The sequence below is a fragment of the Melitaea cinxia genome, chromosome 23, assembly GCF_905220565.1.
Source record: "Melitaea cinxia chromosome 23, ilMelCinx1.1, whole genome shotgun sequence".
In the NCBI taxonomy this organism is placed as follows: domain Eukaryota; kingdom Metazoa; phylum Arthropoda; class Insecta; order Lepidoptera; family Nymphalidae; genus Melitaea; species Melitaea cinxia.
Genome location: NC_059416.1, coordinates 2,251,612 through 2,272,563, shown reverse-complemented (window position 1 = coordinate 2,272,563; position 20,952 = coordinate 2,251,612). Strand labels below are relative to the sequence as shown.

At 34.8% G+C, this 20,952-nt stretch overlaps 1 protein-coding gene and 1 long non-coding RNA gene across 3 annotated transcripts; one reads left to right on the top strand and one right to left on the bottom strand.

Moving 5' to 3' along the window:
• Positions 1 to 15,985: 15,985 nt before the first annotated feature.
• On the bottom strand, positions 15,986 to 17,117 carry LOC123665205. Of its 2 annotated transcripts, none has more exons than XR_006745005.1 (4): positions 16,898 to 17,117; positions 16,464 to 16,589; positions 16,258 to 16,373; positions 15,986 to 16,120 (listed from the first exon to the last, which is right to left on the bottom strand). It is a non-coding gene; the product is annotated as an uncharacterized LOC123665205 (long non-coding RNA). The 2 variants fall into 2 exon arrangements; XR_006745004.1 differs by having other exon boundaries at positions 16,262 to 16,373.
• A 2,052-nt stretch (positions 17,118 to 19,169) lies between these two features.
• On the top strand, positions 19,170 to 20,162 carry LOC123664927. The gene has a single exon (XM_045599295.1). The coding sequence runs from the start codon at positions 19,170 to 19,172 to the stop codon at positions 20,160 to 20,162; it is 993 nt and encodes a 330-aa protein (XP_045455251.1).
• The last annotated feature ends 790 nt before the right edge of the window (positions 20,163 to 20,952 follow it).

Below are 20,952 nucleotides of genomic sequence, written 5' to 3'. Positions count from 1 at the left end.
GCTTCCCGAAGTTTCGAAGTTCCCGAAGTTTTTCCCGATCTTTAGAAGAAACAAAAATGAATACATCAGATATGCAGATGAGAGTGCACGCAAGAGTGCCACGAGATGTACGAGACGCAGCCTTGGCGCTGTTGCAGTTGAAGGCGGCTGTGCGTGTGCCGCCCCCACCTCAGGAGCAAGCTCGATCGCCGCGTAAGCGATATATTTTTCTTTACACATCATCTCCTTTCTTATCAATATGTAATTTTATTATATATTTATTAAACATTTCATATTGTTACAGGTGAGATGAGCGCAGCGCAAGTGCTTTTGGAGCTGCGGGGCAGGGCCACGCCGACCGCCGGATAGTGCTGGTGTGCAAACCCCATGAAGCTCCTTTTTTCACGAATCTTCTAATTTTGTAAGTTACTTTTATTTAATAGTTAAATTTTAACTTGAAGTTTTGACATTTTACTGATTGATGGATCTCTTTCAAGTGACACGACAGCCCTGTACGAGTTGCAGTAAGACTCACGCCCTCAAAAATATTACTTTGTAAGTTAGCTTCTTTTAAGTGAATTTTTTCTTTTTCATCCCTGATCCATTATCAATTGATGGTTCTCTTTTAGGTGAGACGACAGCTCTATGTGAGCTACAATGCGATCTACGCCCTCACAAATTCTACTTTGTAAGTTACTTCTTTTAATACAGTCAAGATTTTACTTTATGTAGATTTGATTTTTTACTAATTGATGGTTCTCTTTCAGGTGAGACGATAGCTCTGTGTGAGCTACAATGCGATCTTCGCCCTCACAAATTCTATTTTGTAAGTTACTTTCTTTTATTAAAGTGAAAATTTGACTCCATGTAGTTTTGATAGTTTACTAATTGATGTTTCTCTTTCAGGTGACACGATAGGTCTGTGCGAGGTGCAATGCGATCTACGCGCTCAAAAATTCTACTTTGTAAGTCACTTCTTTTAATATAGTGAAAATTTTACTTTTTGTAGATTTGATTTTTTACTAATTGATGGTTCTCTTTCAGGTGAGACAATAGCTCTGTGTGAGCTACAATGCGATCTTCGCCCTCACAATTCTACTTTGTAAGTTACTTTCTTTTATTAAAGTGAAAATTTTACTCCATGTAGTTTTGATAGTTTACCAATTGATGTTTCTCTTTCAGGTGACACGATAGCTGTGTGCGAGCTACAATGCGTTCTTCACCCTCACAAATTCTACTTTGTAAGTTATTTGCTTTTATTCTAATGAAATATTCGTAATTGTCTTTTGATATGAATATATTTTTTGTTTTAATTTATTGAAATTTTTTTTATTATATTCTTAATCTTTTACTAATTGATGGTTCTTTTTCAGTCGAGACGACCGAGCAGCAAAACGATTACGTTTATTTAGTAAAATGTTTTATTTCTCTATTTTTGATCGTTTACTAATTGACTTTTCCCTTTCAGGGGAGACGCTAGTTCTGTGCTAGCTGTAATGCAATTAACGCCTTCACAAATACTATACTGTAAGTTGGTTTCTTTAAATTTGATGATTTCTTTTTATTGTATTTTAACTTTTTTTTTTTTGATTCTCAGTTGTGCTACGATTCTGAGTTTGATCTGTTATGATTTATTCTAGCCTGAGCTACTTGTTTTATGTTCCACGTCGTCTGTCACGAAGAGGATTAGGTGACTATTTAAAAATAGTCACTTTCTTAATCTTCCTAACAGTAATTGAAACTTCTTGCACAAATACTTCGGTGGTTCTTTAGAATTAGTTTTAAGAATAAGTTTTGTGAATCTCTTAATAATTTCCTGTCTGAAATTTCTTCTAAGATCTTCAATGTCTTTTTAGTTTCTTCAGGGTGGTTCTTGTTGCGTGCGTTTGGAGAGTTTTATCCGTCATGTCAAATTCTATTTTTTGTTTTGGATTATTGAGTGCTGTTTATTGGCCTTTACAGCCGGTGAGAGGAGCCGGATACTAAAGACACCGCCTGCGAAGGAAGATGGGTAACTCTCTAGGAGGAAGTCTGAAGGAAATCTGAGCTTTTGAAGAAACTTTTGAGAAAAAGGAGGCTTTTTTATGCTATTCGTCGTCTGTTAGAAAGACACGTATCTGAAAAGTCAATTAATACCCCCCCCCCCACACACACTGTGCCGTAGATGGATGGCGAATGACGTGGCGTTTTTTATTTTTATAAACGAAATAGGTAACACCTACGCGTCTTGACATAAACTTTAGTACTTGTGTTTTAAAGTAACTTTGAAAAGAAACTTGAGATATTTTCGTTCATAGTATTTTTATAACAATTGAGGATTAACGACACAAGAAGACAAAATAAATATTTATATAACTAAACAAAAGAATTAGGTACAATCAGTTGAAATTTATTCTAAGCTTCTTTATCATCGGTACGCATTACGCATTTTTCTTTTTTTGTTCAATAAATATATAGGTTAATAATTTAACCGTGTGGTTCAAATTGTACAATGAATAGAATTTTATTAAAATTAAGTAATGGTTTTAAGCTGTTAATGTTCAGAATTTAAATGTTAATTCTTAGACAAATTTAAATGTGTACATATGACTTTAATTCTCATATTGCCTTACATACTTATATTAAAATATTGTCTATTTGTCCCAAAGTTAATGTATATTTTACGCGCAAGCCCAATTTGGAAATTTCCTGGAATGACCGAAAAACTTGATGCCAATTTAAGAAATTCATTAGGAAAAATTCAAAATTTATCTTTTGGTGAAAATTCGTGGACCTAGGCTACTTTTCCAATTAGAGATGGTGGCATCGGCGTGAGAAAAATTTCTAGAGTTGCTAGTAGTATCAAGGGTTTATGTTCTGACATCTTAAAATCTAATTCCGTCCGAATTACAGATGCTAAGGTATTCTAATGGCGATATCCCGAAGGACGTTATAAAACAAAAACTTTGGGATATGCCAATAGTTCACAATACTCATATAAATTTGACAAATGGCAAATAGATGACGTGATCACTAAAGTATTAAAACGCGCACAACTAGGTACCTCCAGTTATTTAAGCGTATAGTGTTTTTAAAATTATTCGGAAAAGCAAGAATAAAATCACATAAAAAATTACGCGTTTTTTGTAACATTACGGACGTTTTTGCCGGCTAGGGTACCCCCCCGCAACACGCTTCATAAGGAACTATCAGGCAATAAGGCAATGTCCGATTCAGTGACAAACAAGGGACACACAACTTAGACATGTGCTGCATTATTTAGTAACCTTCCAGGAAGACCAGTCAAAGGCAGGCACTCAAGTAAGGTAACGAATTTGACGCAGTAATGATGAAGAACAAAACTGTAGGTATTAGGTAGATATTAGACAATTAGAGGAATAACACAAAAGAGCCAACACTAGTCATTATACAATCAGTATCATTAAAATAACAAAATATTTACAGTGTCACATTTATCAGGACTATAAAGGCGAAGATAACAGTTTAAGAAAGGTTTTTAAAACGCTTTATCTGGTAACTGTAGACTTTGGCAGATTTTAACATTTCAAACAATAGATACAAACAAAAAAAAACCTTGCGTTGCACAACGAATTGATTTATAGAAATGCTCTACAACTGAAATAGAATTAAACACAAAAATGGAATAATAAATCGTCTACAATAGGTGACATTATCTACAATTTGTAACATATTGATATTTGTCCAAGGGCGGGTAGAGGGCAAGCGATCACGCGCTCGATCACCTATGCGCTGGACAGACCTCATTAAAGCTGCGACACAGACCTCCATAGTCCAGAATTCTCGAGACGCTGAAAACCGCATCAAGTGGATGCGTATAGCAGGGGCTGCTTTAGCCAATGAATAATCATCAACCACGACCACTCTGTCAAGAGTGAACGACAAAGAAGAAGATATTTTCCAGGTAAATTTTGAAAGAAACAATGGTGTATCGCATCTGTTTTATCCGCTGCACTTTGTGTAAATAGAAAATAAACATTTATTTCTCCCTTATTGATACGGTCAATTTACCTACAATCAATTCGTTTTGGCTGGAATTGAAAAATAATAATACCTGTCTACCTCTAATGATTTTTGTAAGGTTGAAATATACGGAATACGGATTTTCAACGGATTGAAATGGGTAAGTTGTCGTGGTTGTAATACTCACATTTAAAGAAATGGCATCGTTTTTATTAAAGTATTCTTCAAGGTTAGCTATTGATACCTACTGAGGCTAACTGCGAGACACAAAATGGTAAGTGTTAGCTCAACAACGTTTGATATTAAATTATTATTCTTTCACATCTTTCCTTATTTCAATACTGTCACGGACTATGCTAAAATTCCTTACTTTAAAATACATTATATCAAAATGTTCTGCGGCTCGAAGCCCCGCCTCGATCGTTTAATACACAACTCGTCGATAACAAAAGGCGGGGTCACTTTTTAGGCGCCCGCTACGACTACTCTCTGCTGGTTGGTCAAAGTGTGAAACATACTTTCGGATTGAGTGACTCACGCGCCATCACGCATACACAGACACTGAACACTCATTCCTTTTTATCTATACTAATATTATAAAGCTGAAGAGTTTGTTTGTTTGTTTTTTTGATTTGAAAAATTATTTTAGTGTTAGATAGCCCATTTATCGAGGAAGGTTATAGGCTATATATCATCACGCTAAGACCAAAAAGAGCGGAGCACCAATGAAGAATGTTTCAAAATCGGGGGTTCTTTTTTCCTTTTAAGAGCTTCCGTTGCGTGCGCTGTGAAAACAGTTAAAGTTTCGCAAAAATTATGTATGACGGAATTGATCCTTTTTAAAAATTCTAAAAAAAAGTCCGCGACAGCATATATCTATCTTTTAAGGTTGGCTCACTATAACCTTTTTTATGCTAACCAAGTTTGTTCTAAAATAATTCATTATTTGCGAAGATGTTTTTATAAACATGATATTAATCCTTATCTAAATAAATACGTTATTCATCACAAGTATTCAATTTAAAACGAAACAGCCCTTTACATAATTCGATTTCAATAAATATCTCAGGAGATATCGCAGTTTTAAAATAACATCGCAGCAAAATAATGATCAAGTATTGCGCGCGCCTCTGTTCCACGCGGACGAAGTCGCGCACAGAAGCTAGTAGATAATATAAGTAGGCGTCATCTACATCTGTCAGGTCATTAATTTGTTTTTGCGATATATCATCGCTGAATAATACTTTCGTAATACATTTGTATTCTGTAGTAGTTTTCTATTGTTGTTTCGGCTCTATCTCATCGTGTGATACCGATTACTTTTTCAATACACTTTCATTTCGTAGTACTTTTCTATACAGTATTGTTTGTTTTAAGGGTAGTTTTTTTGTTTCTAATTCACACATTCAAAAAAAAATACAACAACATAAATCTTTACAAACTACCTACACATACACTTGCAAACACAGTACCAAATCTACCCACTTTCAACATTTGATGACAATGAACAACGAAATTATGTACCTTGAGCCCCTAATCTGGCATTATGTTCAATAATAACAGCAGTCTTATGAACGGGATCGATGAGGTAAGGCTAAAAAATTATATCGAGTTAGATAATCCTGAAAGTTGTAAACAACACCTAGGCGATACATCGAAACAATTTACAATTTTGTCGCAAAACATACGAAGTATAAACAAGAACTTCGATTCTTTGGTCCTTTTTTTGCATCGTCTACGATTTAAGCCTGATATTATCTTACTGACTGAATGTTGGCTTGATGATTCATTTAAAGAATTAGATCTAGACAACTACAAATGTTTTTATTCGACTAAATACTTAAATAAATGCGACGGTATTGTCATATTTACTAAAAAAGAATTACAAATATGCGTGTCGGAACCGGAATTTATTGATGCCAACTGTTTGCGATTAGATGTTGATTGTTATACAATTATAACGATTTATCGATCACCATCTTTGCATAACATAACTAGTTTTTTAGATTCATTAGAGGGAATTATTACAAAATGTAAAAACCAACATTGCGTCTTAATGGGTGATATTAACATTGATATCAAAGAAAGCACAACCGATAAACGAGCGGAAGAGTATCTCAGCTTATTGGCCCATTACGGATATATACCCGGACACAGTATACCAACAAGAGGTCAAAATTGCTTGGACCATTGTATGATTAAATCTTGTCTACCTTCAACCACTATTGTCTGTCATTCAGATCTTACAGATCATAGCAGTGTATTGTGTAGCCTTGGTTCTAATATTTATAAGGAAAAATTAAAAACAACTGTAACTAAGATAAATTATGATGGCTTACATGACGACCTAAATAAATTTGACTGGTCGGAACTTTATTACTTAACTGATGTAACGGAAGCAACGCATTATTTTATTTCAAAACTAAATAGCCTGATTGAGAAAAACAAATCTACTTTACATTTTTGCAGATCCAAAATTATTGTAAAAAAATGGATTACCCCAGGTCTCTTAAAATCAATTAGAACACGGGACAAATTACACGTTGAGGCAAGGAAAAATCCGAACAATGTAGATTTACAAAAAAAGTATAAGAACTACAGAAATATGTGTGTTAACTTAGTACAAGAAGAAAAAAACAAATATGAATACAAACTTTTAGCAGAAAGTAAAAATAACATTAAACAAACATGGAGTAATCTAAAATCAATCTGTGGTCTAAACAAAAGTGAAAATAAAACTAATCAGTTACTAAAACTAAAGGCTAATACTATTGAATCTTTGGATGCGGTGAACAATTATTTCACCACTGTTGGTGATCGTTTGGCAAAGACAATTTTGGATGGATTGAATGTGATGGAAGCTGACTTGAGTAACAATATAAAGCTTAGTTATTCCAATTCACCAGCACATTCATTGTTTTTTCAACCAACGGATGAGAATGAAGTTGCCGTACTCATAAATTCATTAAAATCCAGTCAAGCTGTAGGACATGATAATATAAGTAATGAAATACTTAGGATTAACAAATATTTGATTGCATCGCCTCTAACTTATTTGTGTAATCTTAGTATGTCATCAGGAATAGTCCCAGATAATTTGAAAATTGCAGAGGTAATACCTATTTTTAAGACGGGTGATGCACTAGAACCGGCTAACTATAGACCAATATCATTATTGAGTGCGGTGGCTAAAATAATTGAAAAGGTAGTAAATGTAAGACTACTTAAATATTTAGAAAAAAATAACCTTTTAAGTCCTAACCAATACGGATTTCGCTCTGCTCGGTCCACAGAGGATGCTGTTACGGGCCTTGTTGATTTTGTAACGGATAAAATTAATGATAGACAAAGATGTGTTGGCGTCTTTTTAGACATAGCGAAAGCCTTTGACACTGTGTCGCGGCCTATACTATTAAAAAAATTAGAATTGTTGGGAGTTAGAGGTTTAACATTGCAATGGTTTCAATCTTACCTAAGTGAACGGAAACAGCGAGTACGAATTGGTGAACTCATGAGTGGCTATGCCGAGACTGCTTACGGCGTGCCCCAAGGCAGTGTTTTGGGTCCTACTCTCTTCTTAATTTACATTAATGAGCTCTGCTCACTTGAATTGCCACAGGCTAGGATTTTTACTTTCGCAGATGATACTGCCATAATTTTCCACGCTAAGACATGGGCGGAGATCGTTGATGTCGCTGAGGGGGGATTGAGTACTGTAGCCAGCTGGTTGAGGAATAACTTATTGAGTCTCAATGCAAGCAAAACAAAACTCATAGCTTTAAGTATATCTAAGAGAACTGCCCCTAATAAAGTTTTGAACCTTAGGCTCCACTCATCTGAATGTGTAAAACACCCAAATTCATTGCAGTGTCAATGCCCCTCTATCCAACAAGTTTCGTCTATAAAATACTTGGGTATACTGATAGACGAACATCTGTCGTGGAAATTACACATTGATGCAGTAACGAAACGCATAAGGAAGCTAGTACATATATTTAGAAGGATTAAGTTCATAGCAGATCCAAGCTTAATTCGAGCCGTGTATGTATTTCAGTTTATGTAAATCTATCTTAAATTATTGTGTCATTGCCTGGGGAGCATCCAAAAAGACATATCTTCTCCCTCTAGAACGCGCTCAGCGAGCCATTTTAAAAACAGCCTTTAACAAACCATGGCGCTATTCCACAAACGCATTGTTCTTGGAGTGTAACATTCTCCGCGTGAGACAGATTTACATATCATCGGTGCTTGTCCGCTTTCATAAAGTTGCGAAGACTATAGCCCGAGCCTCAGGCAGAACTCTTAAATGGGACCTACCGAGAGCTCGTTCGTCTTTTGCTCGTCAATCTTTTACTTTTATGGGACCCTTTCTATACAATAAGTTCTTTAAGCATAATAACACTATATTAAACCTGACATCGTCCAATCTCAAAACCACCATTCAAAAATGGCTACTACCAAAAAGCTATGACCATACAGAGACCTTATTGAACAGAGATATTTAATATCATGTGCACGCAAACCTATTATCTATGTATATATATATATATGTGCATGGGTATGTTTGTATATGTATGTATATATAATCTATGTTAATGAATCGTATCTTGTCCCCTCTGTTCAGTGAGTTAACTCGATCCCAAGACGTTAGTCGTAGGGCTGGCAGAGGCGACATACTGATGCAGTACGCACACGCACGCACGCAAGCACACGCACGCGCACTCACTCACGCTCACTTGCAGACAGGCATACATCACCAATCATCAGCACTACTACTTTAGACGTCGGGGTATAAAAAACAGTGTATAAATATATTATTTATTAAACAGTGTATATATATATTATTATACACAATGACATTGATGTACACACGTACTTACACACACACACACACACACGCGCACGCGCGCGCACACACACAACACACACACACACACACATACACACACACAAACACACACTCACCATTTGTTGCCTTAGTTCTTGTATGTTCCAATCAAATAAACTTTAATCTTTCTATTTTTATTTTATTTTTAAATTATAAACTTTAAATGCATTGTTTTTGTTTAAACTAACGGAATCGTATTAAGCTAATGGAAGGGACTGGACCCCACGACACAGGGAATCCTAGTGTGGGGACCAGAGACATACTGTTCTTCCTGTGACTAAATATAACTGATGTAATATGTGTTAATATAATGTACTAACGTTTGAAGAAATAAAGATTATTATTATTATTATTATTATTATTAATATTTTCACAATAATTAACACTTTTGTTGTTTTGATATAAGTAGATAATATAAATAGGCCTCATCTACATCTGTCATGTCAATTATTCTTATTAGGTTCGGTTTTTGTTTACTAAAGCATACGGTTAGTTCATCTTATTATGTTTAAATATAGAAAAAATTAAATTACCTTTATAATATTCCATTTTTTTTTTGCATTACCTAAACATTATTCATCTATTTAATTAGATTTTTTTACGTTAACTGAAGTCGTTTTACGGTAATACCTTTGACATACATATATTTTATCCGATTTACGTACCAGAAGCTGGTATAAATTATTAGGTACCAAATTATTCACCTAGGGTTTGTTTTTCTTGATTACGAGAAACGGTTTGGTTGAGTTGTAATTACCTACGTTCTTTCTTTTTTTTTAACCGACTTCCAAAAAAGGAGGAGGTTCTCAATTCGACTGTATTTTTTTTTTTTTTTTTTTATGTATGTTACATCAGAACTTTTGACTGGGTAGACCGATTTCGACAAATTTTGTTTTAATCGAAAGGTGGTGTGTGCCAATTGGTCCCATTTAAATTTATTTGAGATCTAACAACTACTTTTCGAGTTATATAGATTTTGATAATTCTTTTTTTGTTGGAAAGGGGATATCCCTAGTTTGGTACCGTGATAAGCAAACCAGGATCTGATGATGGGATCCCAGAGAAATCAAGGGAAACTCTCGAAAATCCGTAATAACTTTTTACTGGGTGTACCGATTTTGATAATTTTTAATTTAATCGAAAGCTGGTGTTTATCATGTGGTCACATATAAATTTTATCGAGATCTGATAACTACTTTTTGAGTAATCTTTGATAACGCGTAGTTACTTGACTATTTTTTCGTCGATCTACTAGATCGTTCAATAAGTCCCGAGACTAACCTGGAAATGGTGCATATATTAAAAACTCTTTTGATTTTTAAAAAGTACTGGCTATCAATACAAGAATATGTGTCAAATTTTTAAAAATGGAACAATACAATTATTGATTTTGAAACATTTAAGTGACGCTACGGTTGTAATTTCGATACAATGGAAAAAAACGAGTTTTGCGTGTTGATAAAACATTGTTTTTTAATGGGAAAAAATACCGTTGAAGCACAGTAATGGCTTATAAAATGTTATACAGGATCAGCTCCCTCTAAAGCAACCATTTGTCGGTGGTATGCCGACTTCAAACGCGGTCGCATGGACACCAATGATGGGGAACGCTCAGGTCGTCCAAATGAAGCAGTGACTCAACAAAATATTAACCAAGTCCTCAAAATCGTATTGGAAGATCGGAAGGTAAAAGTGCGAGAGATAGCCGAGATAGTGAAGATTTCAACTGGTAGTGTTTTCACAATTTTACATAAAAATTTGGCCATGAAAAAGCTTTTTTCTAAGTGGGTGCCGCGTTTGCTTACAACTAATCAAAAGGAACAACGTATCAATGATTCAGAGCGATGTTTGGCGCTGATGAATCATAATAAAAAGGATTTTTTACATCGGTATGTAACAATGGATGAAACCTGGATATACCATTTCACTCCGGAATCCAATCGGCAGGCAGCGGAGTGGAGAGCGGCTGGTGAAAGCCGCCCGAAGCGTCCAAAGACTCAGAAATCGGCCGGTAAGGTTATGGCGTCTATATTTTGGGATGCGCATGGAATACTTTTCATCGACTACCATGAAAAGGGGCAAAATATAAATAGTGACTATTACATGTGCTTATTGGAGCGATTGAAGTACGAAATTGCGGATAAACGGCCTCACATGAACAAAAAGAAAGTGGTGTTTTACCAGGACAACGCGCCTTGTCACAAGTCCGTGAGAACGATGGTCAAAATTAACGAATTGGGCTTCGAATTGCTTCCTCATCGCCCTTATTCGACAGACTTGGCCCCCAGCGATTACTGGCTGTTTGCAGACCTCAAAAAAATGCTTCAGGGTAAGAAATTTGACTCAAATAGTGAAGTTATTGCAGCAACGGAGGCTTATTTTGAAGCCAAAGACAAATCGTTCTACACACATGGGATAGAAAAGTTAGAAAAGCGTTGGAGGGACTGTATCGGTCTTGGAGGAGACTATGTTGATGAATAAAAATTAATTTTATAAAAAAGACCTTTTTTTAGTACATAGTCTCGGGACTTATTGAACCACGTGTTACGTTGTATTACTCGCCGATGTAATTGAAGTCGGTTTTTTTTTCGTTTGCGGGCAAACACAATTATCTTTTTGTCACTACAATGCCTAGAAAGAGAACTCAGTTTTCTCGGCAGATTGCTACTGCAAAGCGGCTGCGACATTTGCTCTGCAATGAATAGAATAGCAGCAGGCATAATAGCATGGCAGGCAACATAATTTATTAAATTCTGCGTTTGTTTATGATTGTACACTTGACTATATTGAGCTAAATGATATTGATATTGGCAGAATGGATAAAATATGCAACTTATGCCAAGCAAAAAAATGGATGGCTGAAGCTCCTGGACTGTGTTTTAGTGGTGGCAAAATAAATATACTTAAAATTCCGAAACCAACATCAGTTTTTAAAGAACTGATATCAGGCTCACATCCATCCTCAAAGCATTTCTTAAATCACTCAAGAAAATATAATACTCTTTTTCAGATGACTTCATTTGGTGCTGAAGAAATTTGTGAGGGAAACTTTATGCCCACTTTTAAAGTCCAGGGGCAAAATTATCATTTGATCGGTAATTTATTTCCAGCCGAAGGTGCACAACCCGAATTTTTACAAATATATTTTGTTTCTCATGCAGATCAGGTATCGTTGCGCTCAAATTTAAACTCAACCTCAATCGATTATATCGACATTCTCCAAACATATCTTTATGATCATAATAAGTATATTCAAAGTTTTAAATACAATCTCGAAAATAGACCAACGAATGATTTTAAACTTATGCTGATGTTATGCTGCTGTGACACATGCTGATGTGAAAACTGCTAACGAGTATCGAGGTCGGTATAATGCGCCAATAGTAGATGAAGTAGCTATTCTTTTGATAGATGAAGACAAAGGTCCCCGAGATATTGTGTTGAATACCAGAAATGGTCAACTTCAACGAGTTTCTGAAATTCATAAATCTTATGACCCACTTCAATATCCTTTACTGTTTCCTTTTGGAAATGACGGATACTGTATAAATATGTATGTAGTTTTATGCATTTAGACTCATGGTGAGAATAAATCACTTTAACAGCATACATTATTTCAAAAGATTATTCAACCAATATTGTGTTGATATGGCGGCAAAAATGATTTCTGAGAGGCTTGACTTCATCAAAACAAACCAAAAAAAAAAATTTAGAGCAGAAGAGTACATTCATTTAAGAGATGCCGTGGTTAATGATGGCAATATAGATGCTTCTAATATTGGCCAGCACGTTATATTACCATCGTCATTTACAGGATCCTCCAGATACATGCATGAAAAACGTCAAGATGCTATGATATACGTCAGGAAGTTTGGAAGACCAGATCTCTTTATTACATTCAAATGTAACTCCGAATGGCCAGAAATAAAAATTGAGTTATTATCTGACCAAAATTCTTACGACAGACATGATTTGGTTTCTAGAGTATTTAATTTAAAACTCAAGAAAATAATAGACCTATTAACAAAGAAAAATATCTTTGGACCATCGAAAACCTTCGTTTACAGCGTCGAATGGCAAAAAAGGGGTTTACCTCACGCCCACATTTTATTGTGGCTGGCAAACAAAGTACAACCAGATTCTGTAGATGTAATAATATCGGCTGAAATACCCGACAAAGAACAAGATCCAGTTCTTCATAATATTGTCATAAAAAATATGATACATGGTCCTTGCGGATTTTATAGTCCTGCGTCACCATGTATGAAAGAAAACATTTGTTCTAAAAAGTACCCTAGGCATTTTATTTCTGAAACACAAACCGGGAATTACGGTTACCCAACCTACAGGCGCAGGTCTCCAGAAAATGGTGGAAACACAGCAATAATTCGTGTCAAAGGTATAAAAATGAGCGTGGATAATAGATGGGTTGTTCCCTATAATCCAGTGCTATCACGAAGTTTCAATGCACACATTAACGTAGAGTTTTGTCAATCGGTCAAAGCTATTATGTACATCTGTAAGTATATTCATAAAGGTTCTGATCAAGCCACAATTTCGTTGCAAAATAATAACGCTGAAGTAGAAAAATATCTCAATGGTCGCTATATAAGTTCCTCGGGAGCACTCTGGGGAATTTTCCAATTTCCTATTCATGAACGTTTTCCGCCAGTAGTTCATTTAGCAGTTCATTTGGAAAATGGACAAAGGGTTTATTTTTATAATAATGAAAATCTCCAAGATCGCGTCAACAATCCTTCATCAACGACACTCACAGCGTTCTTTGATCTTTGCAAAAGAGACGTTTTTGCAAAAACCCTTTTATATCACGAAGTACCCCAATACTACGTATGGGAAAGAAATTCCCGGTGTAAAAAAAGACACAACTTTAGGCCGTGTCTACAACATTCATCTAACATAAACTGAATGTTATTATTTAAGAATGTTACTACGACATGTTCACGGTCCAATGTCGTTTGAACATCTAAGGACCGTTAATGGTGTTATTTTCCAAACATATCAAGGCACTTGCAAAGAATTAGGTTTACTGGATGATCATTGGCAAAATACAATGTTAGATGCTGTCATGTCCGAGCCAGCCACAAAATTAAGAGAATTATTTACCATCATCCTCATATTTTGCCAGCCATCTGACCCCTTAGAGTTATGGAATAAATTACAAATACAAATACAAATAGTCTTTATTGTACACTATCAGAGAAAAATTTTACACCGTAAAAGAAAATATAGACATGTACAAAAGGCGGTCTTATCGCGTGATATAAATTACGTGATGATTTATGTGAAGATATATTAAATAGAATGCGTAATGAAAATCAGGATATGACATTAGCATATAGTGATGATATATACAATGATGGACTTATTAGAATTGAAGATAATACTCATGAGATTTGCGATAAATCATTAACTGATTTTGGGCTTCCTGCATCAAAAAGGAATAATTCACATAATAATTTGGATCCGTTAGAAGTAGCGTTGCGAAAGCCGTATGATGTAAATGAATTAAATAAGTATATTACTGAAAATGAAACAAAATTAATTAATGACCAGGTGAAAGCTGGAGAAAGCTGGATGAAAGCTGGAGCTTCCAAAAAATATATTTTTTTGGAAGCTCCAGGTGGAACCGGCAAGACTTTCATTACTAATCATATTAGCAAAAGCAAGGTCTCAGGGAAAACTAGCTTTGGCAGTAGCATCTTCAGGAATCGCTGCAACTTTATTAGCCGGTGGACGAACAGGTCATTCTACTTTTAAACTGCCTCTAACAGCTTCTTTACAGAAAGATAGCGTGTGCTCTATTCGTAAAAAATGGCCCATTGGGAAAAGTTTTGCGAAACGTCACTTTGATAATCTGGGACGTATGTACCATGATCCATAGAGCTCATGTAGAGGCTCTAGATAGGACTCTTAGAGATATAAGAAGCTGTGATAAAATCATGGGTGGGATTACTGTTTTGTTTGCAGGAGATTTTCGACAAACTTTACCGGTAATCGTAAGGGGAACTAGAGCAGACATTGTAAAGTCTTGCCTTAAAAGTTCCCCATTATGGAAGTTTGTTCATACTTTAAAATTATCAACGAATATGAGAGCACATTTGGGGGGAGGTAGTACAAATTTTCCCTCAAAGTTACTTTTAATAGGATACGGGAAAGTACCTCATTTAGAAAATAAAATTGAAATTGATCGTGATTTAGGAGAAAGAGTGACTAGGATTGAGGATTTAATATCGAAAGATTACCCCGATATCGTGGAAATAGAAAATAAAGATTTTCAATGGATGTGTCAAAGGGCAATATTGGCGGGGAGAAATAGTAGCGTTGACGAAATTAACGATCTAATTTTAACTAAACTTCCAGGAGATATAGTTACCTAGACATCTATTGATAATGTAATGGATCAAGAAGATGCGGTCCATTACCCACGGGAGTTTTTTAATTCTTTGAACCCGAGTGGCCTTCCTCCACATTCACCCAAGTTAAAAATAGGTGCCCCAATAATTTTACTTAGAAATATTAAACCACCAAATTTATGTAACGGGACCCGACCTTAAGTCAAATTTCTGCGCAACAACGAGATTGTAGCAGTAGTTTTGACTGGTCCAGCAGTTGGTCAAACAGTGCTATCCCAATGATTCCAAATGATTTACCTTTACCTCGCATCCCAATGATTCCAAATGATTTACATTTTAATTTTTTAAAGAATCCAATTTCCCGTTAAGTCATCTTTTGCCGTAACAATTAATAAATCACAGGGGCAAACATTTAAATATGTAGGAATCGATTAATGTCAAGACTGCTTTTCACACGGCCAACTATATGTCGCGTTGTCAAGATCGAGTTGCGGAGAAAATCAGTATGTTCTTCTGCCACAAGAAAATAAAACTAAAAATATCATTTACGCAGAAGTACTTTAAAATATATTATTTTAAAAACTTCTTAAGTGCGATCATAATAACAGAAATTGACGCGGACGAAGTCGCGGGCAACAGCTAGTTTAGAATATAGAAATTTAGAAAGTCCAAGGCAATGTTGTCGAGCAATTAACAAACTTTTATGTTCTACATTTACTTTGAGATTGAAATTGTTACACGTTTGACATAAAATAAAACATAATTTTACAAATATATACATACATTTTATTGTTAATAAACTAAATATCCTTAAAATAATACTTATACTTCGTCATTGACATTGTTTGCGTTCAACTCTCCGTCTTGAGCTCCGATTGCTAAGACCTAGTTCACTTGCCTGGAAATAATGAAAAAAAAAATCAGTTCATGAAGGTTCTCTAATTTATTATAAAAGTTACCGTAATGAATACGTGAATCTATTGCACGAGACGTGATTTTGTTAAAATATTGATCTTAATATTGTTTATCATTTACCTACATGAAATAATTTAACTGAAATGTAAATCAATTTACGTTCCTTTTTGATTCTATGATTTTAGTTGGGGATTGATCCCGCAGATCCAGCAGCGCGTTGACTGCGATGATCTCCCCTGAAACCATATAAAGTGTTTAATAAATATACAATAAAGATACAAGTTAAATAAGGAAGGAGATAAAATGTAAATAAATATATCTCTTACGTAGCGACAGCGCTTCTATTGGAGTTAGGGGCGGGGCGGGCGGGGCGGTCGTGGGCGGTTTCCATTCCACCCCACCCTTCAGGCGCAAAAGCGCCAAGGCAGCGTCCACTTCGTCTGACATGTTGTCTAATGCAAATTGCAAAATAAAAAGCTATGTTATTCGACATGTACTAAGTGTAGTATGGTTAGTATACCTACTTACTATGATACTTTTACAATGAAGACAAAAGAAATAAATTAAAATTAAAAACCTTTTTAAGAAACGAGCTTTTATTTTAATGCGCTAAAACAAAAAAAAAAAAAAAAAAAATAGGAAACATCGCGAGATTTGAGTACCTACTCGTATTTTTTTTAGTTTAGAAACCATATAAAGTGTTTGATAAATATACAATAAAGATACAAGTTAAATAAGGAAGGAGATAAAATGTAAATACATATATCTCTTACGCGGTGAAAAGGCTTCTCTTGGGAGTTGGGAGCGGTGTATATTTAATTACACCCTTCAGGTGCAAAAGAGCCAACGCTGCGTCCAATATTTCTTCTCGCGTTAGCTGCGCTTAATTCGACTGAAACAATATAAAGTAAATTTTCATTAATAAATATACAATAAAGATACAAGTTAAATAAGAAAGGGGATAAAATGTAAATAAAAATTATGTGGTGTCCATGGGACACCAGATAGGACAAAGTTCCTTCGGATAGTATAGAAGCAACACAATTTGAAAAAAAAAAATATAAAAATTTTATAAATATTTTCTGGTTCTTGTTTTTGATTTTTATTTTGATGATTGATTTTTAATTAAGTGTATAAAAATATTGAGGAAATTTAGTATTTTAGAAAATAACAAATACCGTAAAAATAATAAATCAAAAAATAAAAAGAATTATAATAAATCAAGCTATTAAGTGGAATAAAAAAACATGTGTCTTTATTTATTTTTATCGACGGTATAAAATTACATAAATAATTTTAAAAAAAGGTTACTCTAATATAAACTACCTAGTTTTTATTAATCAATTCTCATCATCAAATTCTATAACTGAAACTATTATTGGCTTGCGGTTACTATATAAAATAAGATAAATATGCTTGCGTCACTGCTGTTTTATATTTTTCTTACGGTTTTAGTCTCACATTTTTTTCAGTTCGGTCGCCCAGCCAAATGTGTAGCCTGCCGCAAGGTCGTTCCAATATATCTCTTAAGCGGTGAACGGACTTCCCTTGGAGTGTTTTGGGGTGGTATTCTTCGACCGCAACCTTCAGGCGCAAGAGCGCCAACGCTGCGTCCAATATTTCCTCTGGCATATCACTGCAAACTGCAACATAAAAGCTTTATTATTCAACACGTACTAAGTGTAGTTAGGTTAGTATACTTACTATGAAGACAAAATAAATAAATTAAAAGTAAAAAACCTTTAAAAAAACAAGCTTTCATTTTTATGCGCTAAAACGAAAGATAATTATTTTTACTTTAAAACTTTTACTACCTACTTATAAAGTCATTAGCCAGTTTAGCCTAAGTATAAAACAGCATGGTCGACAGTACTACTCTGCATTTAATGTACACCGTCTACCGAAGTGTATACGGAAAAGTCTGATCTGAATCAGCCTATAGTATCAAATCATTTTAAATGGATAAGGATTAATATCATGATACCAATATTGCCACTATTCGATTTCACTCGTATTTTAAGTTAATTATTTAAACAACAACAGTTTTTGTGGCTGAACTAAAATAGTTTTAAAATAGTTAGTCCGCTATGTTGCATTAAGACTGACATCACTTTATTTGAATTATTCTTAGCAATCCCTTTCATTTGATACCCATATTGTAGAAGTGCATTAAAAATAACTAGTCCATCTTGGATATGCCACCATGTTGGGATTAGAATGACGTCACAAAGTTAACATGCATTGTCATCCAAATTGAACTTGTATACAAAAAAGATCAGCTCAATTTGTTGATGATATCTGCTTCAAAATTGAGTTGCAAGATTTTACAAGAACAAATATACATACATACATAAATAAATTTGCACCGAAAAACCGCATGAGTCTGCACCGCTCCGCGGTTGAAATCCAACGATCTCTCACGAAACGTTTTGCTTCCTCGTTCTTAATACGCACCAAAAAAATTTGGAATGACCTTCCAGCTTCCGTTTTTCCAAGTAATTGCAACTTGGGTATCTTTAAATCGAGAGTGAATAGGCATGTTTTAGGCAAGAGCGCAACATCTTAGACTGCATCTTCACTTACCATCAGGTGAGATCGCAGTCAAGCGCTTGTATATATTAAAAAAAATGCAAATTCAATGAAAGCTTGTAAAAATTACTAACATTATAAATTATAAAACAATTATAACAAAAACATTATAAATTAAAAAACAATTATGACAATAACGACGCAAATTATCTGTAAAAGTATATTTGTCAGTGAGATTATATTGTGATTAAGTAGTGCAAGTGTTATTGACTGTTAATAACAAGTTATACCGTAGAAAATTCAAATAAAACATTGACTAGTGCTAGTGTAAGTGCAAAAACCATAATACCCACATAAATAAATAGTGAATGTAAAAATAAACGTATTTCTTGTTACTTTTTAAAACTATTCAGAACAATTTGAACTGGTTCAAACTGTAGTTAATAGCAAGATATATAAAATAAATTTATTAGGGTATTTAAAAAAGCACAAATTTACTAATCATGGCGAATAAATGTCATCAATGTGGTAAATTCATAGCCACAGCAGATGGTGCAAAGTGTACTAAGTGCGCATGCCTATTTCACCGATTATGTGTCAACCTAAGCCCTGATCATAGAATTCCGCTTAAATGGCAGTGTCAAGGTTGTAAATCGGGACCCATGGAAGGGGTGAGTCACAATAAGATCAATTCACTCACATCTTCACCCGACACTGATATATTCTTGGAGGCTGCTGATAACACTGTGAGCTCACTTGCCCAAGAGATGCGGCTCCTAAGAGCTGAACTTGGATCTGTGGCCAAAACGATGTCATCTTTTAAAGAAGAACTTGCACGGTTAAACACAGTTGTAGGTAGCTTAACAAAAAAATTTGAAGACATCGAAGTACGTCTTAACGTCTTGGAGGCATCAAACGGAGATCGTTCCTCAGTAACTAATGACCAACAACTGTCTGACCTCGTGGCACAGTTGCGAGCGGAACTAAACGACCGTGAACAGGAAGGGCTCCAGAATGATATCGAGATAGCAGGGTTGGAAGAGAAGAACGGGGAGAACCCGACCCACCTCGTGCTATCTCTGGCCACAAAACTCGGCTATGAGCTGGAGGAACGAGATGTTGTAAGTGCGGAGCGAGTAGGGTCGAGACGTGTTTACGCCGTCAGCAGTGAGCACCCGCGCTCCAGGCCTATAGTGGTACGGTTGGCGCGGCGCGCCGTCCGGGATGCGATGATACGGGCGGCGCGTGTGCGCCGGGGTACCGATTCCGCTGGCGTCACAGAAGGTGAACCCAGAAGTGTGTATGTCAACGAGCGGCTCACACCTACAAACCGAAATCTATTCTTCAAAACAAGGGAAGAATGCCGACGAGCAGGCTGGAAACATGTTTGGACGAGAAACGGGCGTATCTTTACACGGAAAAGTGATGTAACTGAGATACGACGTGTAAGAGCAATAAGTGACCTCAATAAAATTTTTGGGGCATGCAATATTTGATACTTCTTTTTTCTTTTTTTAGTGCGGTTAAATATTCATACTTTTTTTCATTACTCTTAAAATATGCTAAAAAAATTTTTGTTATTGTAAACTTTATTGATTACTGCAACATTTTTCTTATTTATAAAAATTCCAGACAAGATTTTCTTATAATTAATATTGTATTAAAACCAATGGTGTTTATGTTTTGTTATTGTGTTTGTATTTATACTTTGTTCATGTCGCACCTGTGCAGCAGTGTACTATCTCATCATTACAGAGTAGCATGTTTAAGCAATCTTTCTATCTTATATAAACCACATATTGAACCATTTAATATTAAAGTTATGCTCACTTTTAATCTAATTACATATGAGAACAAATTTATTAACATTATACCCACATTATATAACCAGTATATTAAAATTAAAACAATGCCAATAAATATGCATCTATTGTGTAAAATATTTTTTATACTTAAAGTTATGCTAATTAAACTAATTACATATGAAAACAAATTTATTAACATTATACCCACATTATATAACCAGTATATTAAAATTAAAATAATACCAATAAATATGCATCTATTGTATAGAATATTTTTTATACTTAAAGTTATGCTAACGTTTAACCTAAATAAATACTGTGAGTACAATATTGTTTACATTATACCCACCTTACATAACTCATATATTAAAAATAGAACAATACTATTGGATATGTATCTGTTGTATAAAATATATATTATTATTTATATTTTTTGTTTTTCTACATTTAATCTAAAAACGTATTATGGTAAATTTTGTTT